The sequence below is a fragment of the Poecilia formosa genome, unplaced genomic scaffold (assembly GCF_000485575.1).
Source record: "Poecilia formosa unplaced genomic scaffold, Poecilia_formosa-5.1.2 Scaffold2244, whole genome shotgun sequence".
Lineage (NCBI taxonomy): Eukaryota > Metazoa > Chordata > Actinopteri > Cyprinodontiformes > Poeciliidae > Poecilia > Poecilia formosa.
Window position 1 is genome coordinate 1 of NW_006802183.1, and position 8,287 is coordinate 8,287.

The 8,287-nt window shown below is 42.2% G+C and overlaps 1 protein-coding gene and 1 long non-coding RNA gene across 2 annotated transcripts; one reads left to right on the forward strand and one right to left on the reverse strand.

The window, feature by feature from the left end:
- Positions 1-198: 198 nt before the first annotated feature.
- LOC103133089 (uncharacterized) lies at positions 199-898 on the reverse strand. Its single transcript, XR_475687.2, has 2 exons — positions 721-898; positions 199-342 (listed from the first exon to the last, which is right to left on the reverse strand). It is a non-coding gene; the product is annotated as an uncharacterized LOC103133089 (long non-coding RNA).
- A 653-nt stretch (positions 899-1,551) lies between these two features.
- Positions 1,552-8,062, forward strand: LOC103133090 (probable Xaa-Pro aminopeptidase 3). The gene is made up of 12 exons (XM_007544851.2): positions 1,552-1,735; positions 1,828-1,959; positions 3,118-3,234; positions 3,344-3,531; positions 3,616-3,835; positions 4,536-4,720; positions 4,833-4,895; positions 5,139-5,252; positions 5,423-5,508; positions 5,741-5,924; positions 6,737-6,857; positions 7,172-8,062. Exons 2-12 carry the CDS (start codon positions 1,890-1,892, stop codon positions 7,336-7,338), a joined length of 1,515 nt encoding a protein of 504 aa, XP_007544913.1. The 5' UTR covers positions 1,552-1,735; positions 1,828-1,889; the 3' UTR covers positions 7,339-8,062.
- The last annotated feature ends 225 nt before the right edge of the window (positions 8,063-8,287 follow it).

An 8,287-nucleotide genomic window follows, 5' to 3' on the forward strand; every position in this document is an offset into this window, starting at 1 on the left:
GGAGACACAAATGGCTACTGGTTTATACTGGATGGTGGGCGGGTCAGAGCACGTGGTCAGCCCGCAGAACGTTAAAGACTTAAAATATTGCCGAGGACTAAAACAAAAATAATTGCATCTGATCTACTGATCTCATAAGCAGTAAATCCCTGGTAGGCTCGATCAGCGTTTATGCTTCAGAGATCCTGACCTCTGCAGCCAGCTGCGGAAGAATCCCATCTCCGGAAGGTGCAGGATCCCCGGATTGGACTCGCACATCTGCACGAAGCCCTTCAGCTCTGTCACTTTTCGTGGGTCCATGCTGGCGCGTCAAGGTCCAGCAGACGGAGCGCTGCGCGCGGCCTGGAGGCAGAATGAAAGACAGCCAACAACTCAGCCAAGTGGGGCTTTGTTTATGTGCTGAGCTGTTAATACCCTCCGCGATAAGCTAGGCAGTGCTAGCATGCTGGCACGTAATGAACGTCAGCTACGAGCTCTGGCTAGTTTATTCAACAAACAATTTAGTCAAACCAAGAGAACAGACACAACGGAGGTCCCAAAACAAATACATTTAGAACAACTTAAATAAATATTACAACAGCTGAAAGCGAGAACTTTCTGGAAATGTGGATCAGTGCGTGACGCTGACCCTTTGACGCATGAACACAACGCTGCGATATGCAGCGTTGGTGAATGAAAGTCAGTATTTGCATGCTTTCGAGAAAATAAAAGTAAACATACCTGTCTGAAAATGTTTGGAGAAAAGAAGACGCGCTGCAGAAGAAGGTTGCAGTCGGGTTTTTTTATTATTATTTTTTTTATCGCCACCAACAGTCTGCTTCGCTGGAGGTGGCGTCGCTCCGGTGTTTCATTCAGGCGAGAAGTCGGACAGACCGAAACCAATGGGTCAAATTTTTCCCTCTTCAGAGTTTGTCAGGCAGATTTCATAGGCTGACGTTGACAACGTCTTTGATAAAAATTAATTACGTCACGAACAAGAAATATGTGTAATATGTGAAAAAAACATAGTGTGTGTGTGTGTGTTTTATCTCCTAAACAAGTATTGCTGTGAACAAAACATTAGAAACACACCCACACCAGCCAACTATTTTCTGTATGTGACATTTGATTTTGATTAAACTTTGAAACAAGACCGTCGCTTTCTAAAGGAATCAGAATGGCGGGATGTTGATTCATTTAGTTATGAAAAATATCAACATAAAATGAGAATTTTGGCTTTGTGTGAGCTTCCCCTTTTAAAAAAAAAAGAGTAGTAAGTAAAAGGTAAGAAGCAAGTCTTTCACTTCTCCAAAATCAGATCACAAGGGTGACATCCCTCTTCCCAGCAACATTTACAGCTTATTCTGGGGGATCTCAGATCAGAGCACGTATCTTAAGAAGATTGACAATAGATGATACCAGTCAGACAGTAGTTATGATTTAACAATAAGGGAAAAAACTGGGCAAAAATGACATCTAATGAGAGTTGGAGAGAAAATGACACAAATGCCTGTGTCAATGAATGTGATGGTCCTTAAGTTATGGGGAAAATGGTAGTTAATGTTAAAATATTATTTCAAAATATGATTCAACAGCAGCTTCGCAAATGGCTTTTGGTATAAGCGTTCTCCGAGCCTGACAAACCAAACTCAGGGCAGCAATTCCACAAAGAGAATGAATGTGGCTAGAAAAGCAGCGAGCTAGCTAAGGCTACTGTCATCCACTGCATAACTGATGCTTTAAAGGAGTTTTGACGGTAAGTTAGATAAATCCCAAATGCTGCCGTTGTGTGTTTAGATGTAACTTCTTGTTTCTTGTCTATTTTTGACTCCCTTCTGTCCTCGGCAGGACGTCATGCTGTGAGTGGTCCTCGGTGTCCTCCAGCAGCAGCAGCAGCAGCAGCTTTAGTAATGTTGTCCCCTGCCTGCAGCTTCACGCGGTCTGCCGTCAGGCTGCTGCCGCGGCGGACCCGAGCTGGAGGTGGGTCGTCATATCACTTATTATTATTGTTCGTCTCACTAATCTGACAGCAAGAGCAACTAAACTCAAAGTCAGGAATATCAGTTTTGTATATATAGGGGAAAAATGCAAATAAGTGAAACTTAGGGATAACTTCAGCAAACATTTACCTCTCTCTGGAAGGGGATATTTAGTGTGATCTCCATTTTCAGGGTTCCTACACTGCCTGCAAAGCTGTGAACATTTACATAAAGGTGACTTCTTGGCTTTCTACTGTGAATACATTTGAAAAACACTCAAAATATCCACCTTATCGTAAGCGGGTATTTGTGTGTAGGCTTTTGGGGAAAGATTCATTTACTCACTTTAAGTTCTTTCCTCATTTTAGTTCGGGGGTGAAATAATATTTACCGTTTAGGTTCTTTAACCTTGTATGAGCCTTGTTAATCATTGCCTAACTATTTTGTAAGAGTCTACCACAGGGCTGAACGATTAATCGGATTAATCGTGAGTGACTGATTATTGACTAATTTAGCAATCAATTAGTCGTTAGCTGGAGTATGGAGACTCATAAAAGGACATTTGCCAAAAAAACAACACACTCTGTCATAATAGAGCCAAAACATTATAAAAATAAAAATACATGTTGCATTTAAAAAATAATAATTAAAAAAACCCATTTGTCTGTAAATATGTTAAACCCAGAAGTCCTCAGGTGGCAGTTTTAGCTTTGCCTGGCTCAAATTATGTAGAAACTCCTATGAAGCACCTTTTGTTATGCAGTTATTAATGGGTTTATCACAATACTGAAAGTAGTTTTTAGCTGCAGATGCATCCTTTGCTACAAATGATGATGCGTATGTTAAAGTAATGCTATGTTGTTGCATTTTAGGCAAGAAAATGTTCACTTTATTATTTAAAAAGTAAATTGAATTATTTGCTTATCTACATCTTTTAATGTATTCCAGAAATTGTATAAAAAATGCTTGTAGTTAATTGAAAAACCTTCAAAATGGACCATTTCTTTTTTTATCTGATTCATCGATTAATCTTCAAAATAATCGATTAATCGTCAGAATAGAATTATCCATTTCTAAAATAAACGTTGGTTACCAGAAGATGCGAACTGGAAACATTTTTGCCGCTAAACATTGTTGATTTGCGTTGTGTTTTCTGCAGGTTGCGCATGGTGCCGCCATATTTCTGTGAAACCTGGAGATCTGAAACCAAAGACTGTCCCACCCCGGTACCTCGGCCAGCCCAGTCCGTTCACTCACCCTCACCTCGTCAAACATGGTGAGTGTCTTTTATCCTTGAATGTAGCCGCTCTCAACCCTCGGATACTTAATCGTGTCAACCAAAGATGCTTGAGCCAGTTGGGATTTCTGCTCTCTCTGCTCCTCAGGTGAAGTGACCCCAGGCTTAACCCAGACAGAGTTCGAGCTCCGCAGGCAGAAGCTGGCCCTGCTCATTGAGGCCCACACGGACAAGCTGGGACCTCCTGCCTCCTCTGGGAACCACGTGGCCGTCGTTTTATCCCACCCGATACGCTACATGACCAACGACATCCCTTACCCCTTCCACCAGAACCAGGTTTGTCATTCCTTCAGCTTCTGATGACGCCATCGTTCCCGTACGTCCCGTCTGCTCCATGGCTGTCTGCCTCATGTTTCTCAGGATTTCCTCTACCTCACCGGCTTCTTGGAACCCGACAGTGCCTTGGTTCTTTACGGGAGGACTCGACCGGACCAGGCCATCTTGTTTGTCCCCCGCAGGGATCCGGGGAGGGAACTGTGGGACGGTCCACGGGCGGGAAGGGACGGGGCAGCCGCTTTGACGGGCATAGAGAGAGTTCACAGTACGGAGGAGCTGGGTCTAGTTTTAAAGAGCCTTAAAGGTGAGTGAATATAAGAGCAGAGTGGCTCTGAATGACTCCACACCTTTCTTAAAGCTACAGTAACCTTATAATTGTACACTCTAGCTCTCTTTAGCCTGCCACACTCGAACATGCTGTATTTGTAATTTCTTATCTTTTTGAAAGGAAAAGAAATATAAAATTGAGTTTTTTTAGCTTTACATCATGTTATAATGTCATTCCCTCGTCAAAAACATTGCTTTGATTCTTTCACCCATGTTTGAGAAATCCTTTAATCTCCATGGCAACCAGTCGGTGCAAAAAGCCTGGGTGTATCCTAGCCCCACCTTCGAGGACAAAGCTCCTCCCTGGAGCTGCAGTTTCTAAGCTCCCACCTCACAGAGCAGCCCTCTGCCCCTTTCAGCTCCTTCAGACTAGCCAGCAACAGTCAGCAGACACCTGGTGGAGCTGCGCATTTGTTATACGAGCTACGTCCCAGCTTGTAAAAATGCTGTTAAAGAGACAGAGGCACAATTTCAAGACATTAAATCATAAAGTCAAATTTCTTTTAAGTCATATTTGTCATAGATAGCATTTTATTAACAACGTAAGTTAAAATAGTTAGTTGGTTGTGCTATGAAATAGTCTTATGTGGCTGGAAAACACATAATACTTCCCCTTTTAAAATTTGAACCTTAATTTTTAATTTTTTTAATTTTTTTGGTCCTCTTACCTCCTTCAGGCACCCAGCTCTGGTATGACTCCTCTCAGCCGGCCCACTCTCGGCTCCACCAGACTCACGTTCTCCCCACGCTGGAGGCGGGTCCCGCCCCGCGTTCGCTCAGGCCCCTCATCCACTCTCTCCGTGCCATCAAGAGCCCCGCAGAGGTGTCGCTTATGCAAGAGGCGGGTCGGATCACAGCGCAGGTGTGTCAGTGGTTTCATCTTCAAGGTGTTACAGTGTTTTTGTTTGTTTTGTTTTCTCAGATTCGGTGCATTTTCTCTGGCTAAAACACCAGTTAACGTTGTTTTCCTTCAGGCATTTAGGAGGACGATGGCGTTGTCACAGGGAGACGTGGACGAGTCGGTCCTTTTCGCTAAGGTAGGTTTTAGATTTGATGACCTCTGTTGTTTCCATAGTGCTTCTGCTCAAACCTGACACGATAGTAAATTATGCTGGACGATTAATTGTCCCAGATATTATTGCAATTAACGGTAATATACGATATCACTTATGTAAAAAGAATAAAAAGCAAAAAACAGAAGCGCAAGGGGGAGAACGCATTTTCACCTCAGTGTAAACCTAACATATGTCTTCTTCTTCATCTATTATTTCTTTTTCCAGTTTGATTTTGAGAACCGGATCCACGGTGCCAACTTCCTGGCCTACCCCCCCGTGGTCGCCGGAGGAAATCGAGCAAACACGCTGCACTACATCAACAACAACCAGATCGTCAAGGTAACCACTACTTTGAGCTGCAGCGAAGACTTTAGGAAATTATGCTGGTTGTAATTAGTAGAGTTGTGGCTAAAATAGGACTAGTATAGCAAACATAAATGATTTGGGTAATGCTAACAATGCTGTAAGTTTATATTCTGTAAGTTTCTCCTCCCTGTGTCTTTCATCAGGACGGTGAATTGGTTCTTCTCGACGGAGGCTGCGAGTACTTTGGTTACGTCAGCGACATCACCCGGACGTGGCCGGTGAACGGGCAGTAAGTTTGACCGATTAGCTCACAGAAGAACCAAAGATTTGAAATAGTTTGGCAAGACACCTCTGAAATGGGAGATGCAGAGATAAAATCCACTAAATGTTGAAAAATATCAACTGTACCGTTGACGTCTCCAGTTTGGTACTTTGAACTGAGCGAGCGTTTTGAAGTTTTGTTCCCTGAGGAGTGGCAGACTCACTGCAGCGTTGCGTTCGTCCCACTGTCCTGCTGCCAGATTCAGCGCCGCCCAGGCCGAGCTGTACGAGGCCGTCCTGGAGGTGCAGCGCTCCTGCTTGTCCCTCTGCTCCCCCGGCGTCAGTCTGGACCACATCTACAGCTCCATGCTGGCTCTGCTGGGACGCCAGCTGAGGCGCCTCGGCATCCTGAGGGCCGACACCAGTGACGCTGATGCTCTGAAGGTAAAATACCAGGGAGAATATCAGATCCGACCGGTCAGGGATAGTTTTTAGAGCAGTTTCAGGTCTAATTAATACTAAACAAACTTGATTTTGAACATTAGCATTTGACCATGGTAGTGCTCTAATCTGTGGGAATTGAACCTCACAGATCAATAAGCTGCACTTGCCAGATGTGGTTAGTGGGAAACCTATTTCTGCGTAAAGCTGTTAATCCATTAAACTGTCAGGTTCTGGAAAAACATGCTGGGGTGAACGGATGACATGACTTTTATATTATATCGACTATCCTGACGATTAATCGACTAATCGGATTAAAATGGTCAAATTCTGAAGATTTTTCATATTTAATTATTTGAAATACATTAAACGATGTAAGTAAACAAGTAATTCAATTCATTTTTTTAAATAAAAATAAATAAATATTTTCTTGCCTAAAATGGAATAACGTAGCATTCCTTTAATGATTTGTAGCAAAGGATGCATTGTCAACTAAAAAGTAACTGGAAAGCAAAAGGCGATCAATAGATTAATCTGAGTATTTCTTTTTTTATCTTAAACACAAATGTGTTGATTTTTTTGTACAGTTTTGGTTTATAGCAGCACTGAATATGTTGATCTCTCAGCAAATGGCCACTTTTACTCCAGTTAGCGATTAATGCATCACTAAATTAGTTGACAATTATTTCAATGTTCGATTAATCACAATTAATCCGATTAATCGTTTCAGTCTTACGTGGCTTACAGCACGGTGGTATTATTTTATTTCTTTATTTTTACATAGAGTAGAAATCTTGATTTTGTCTTGAACCCAGGCTGCGAGGAGGTTCTGTCCCCACCATGTCGGCCATTATCTGGGCATGGACGTCCACGACACCCCCGACTTGTCCCGTTCTCAGCCTCTCCAGCCTGGAATGGTCATCACTATAGAACCAGGTACATCTGAACCTCAACTGCACATTGCTAAACAACTCGAAACCGTTTTAACACGACTTGAAGCTTCCAGCTTCTTTTTGCGACATTACAAACTTCATTGAATTCTTGAACCGGATTTTATTCTGGCGGGCCAATAAAAGCTGGGCTCAGTGCAGATTTTTCTTATTAGATTCCGATGAAAAGACGAACATTTGACATGAAATTAAAAATGGATGCATTTAATTTTGTGATGGGGTCAGAATATCCCAAAATATTTACGCCTCTGTGCGTGTGACAAGATAAAAGACGTTTCCTAATCGTTTTCCTCGCCACAGGGCTGTACATCTGTGAGGACAACGACCAGGCGCCGGAGCATTTCCGCGGCCTCGGAGTCAGGATCGAGGACGACGTGGTGATCCGGGAAAAGGGAGCACCTCTGATTCTGTCCAGTGGCGCTCCAAAGACTGTGGCTGACGTAGAGAAGGCCTGTGGGATGGGATAGGCCAGGGACGGCGGAGAAACGGAAACCGAACCAAACGTTTGCAGATTGCGGACGGCTCATGCAGCGTTCAGGCACCTCAAGAAGCTCAGGACCTCGGAATGTGACAGCTAAACCCTTGATGGCGTTAACTTTAGTGTAATCGGGGTTACAGATGTTTAGAAATGTGGTGTTAGAGGCAAGAAACTTACCTCAAAAACGCAATCAAGCACATTTGTGCCTTCAGTGATAGTTAAAGAGGCTTGAAGAGCTGAAAGTGGAAGATTGTTTTAGCAGCAAAGTCTATATTGTTAACATTTCAGTACTTGAGCGATGCAGTAAGAACAATCCTGATCATGCTCTGAGCTTGCATAAAGTTTCCACATAAATCATAGTAGTTCACTTAGAAACACAATTTGTTTTCAACTATTTTCTTCTTATCTTTTGTTTATCCAGGCCAAACAAGGACAGGTGTTTATGTCCGCAAAATTATCAGTGGTTCTCGTGCCGAATGAGAAAGACTAACACCATCAAATGGAAATACAAGCAGATGGATTGTTGTTGTTTTTTTAAACTATAATATTTAAACATTTATGAGGGAAGAGTGATGTGTTCAACATTGAGACTGAACTGGATTTCTAAACTTCACTTTTCTTGAAAGAGTTGTACTGAAAGTTCGACCGAGTTGTTACAAAAGTGTTCTCTTTTAGAATAAAGAACTTTGTTTTTGTGTTTCATAAAATCTAAATATACAGCTCTGAAAAAAATGAAGAGACCATTTAAAATGATCAGTTTCTCTGATTTTACTCTTTATAGGTATATGTTTGAGTAAAATGAACGTTGTTCTTTTATTCTACAAACTACTGACATGTTTCTGAAATTCCAAGCAAAAGTTTAGTATTTATTAGTAGAAAATGAGAAATGGTCTAAATAACAAAAACGGTCGACACTTTCAAACCTCAAATAGTGCAAA

Bases quoted from the DNA above. Each gene is read 5' to 3' on its own strand.
- LOC103133090 (XM_007544851.2), top strand. From the start codon at position 1,890: ATGTTGTCCCCTGCCTGCAGCTTCACGCGGTCTGCCGTCAGGCTGCTG. The intron at 3,836-4,535 runs GTGAGTGAATAT...TACCTCCTTCAG, and splicing joins AGTTTTAAAGAGCCTTAAAG to GCACCCAGCTCTGGTATGAC. The intron at 4,721-4,832 runs GTGTGTCAGTGG...GTTTTCCTTCAG, and splicing joins CGGGTCGGATCACAGCGCAG to GCATTTAGGAGGACGATGGC.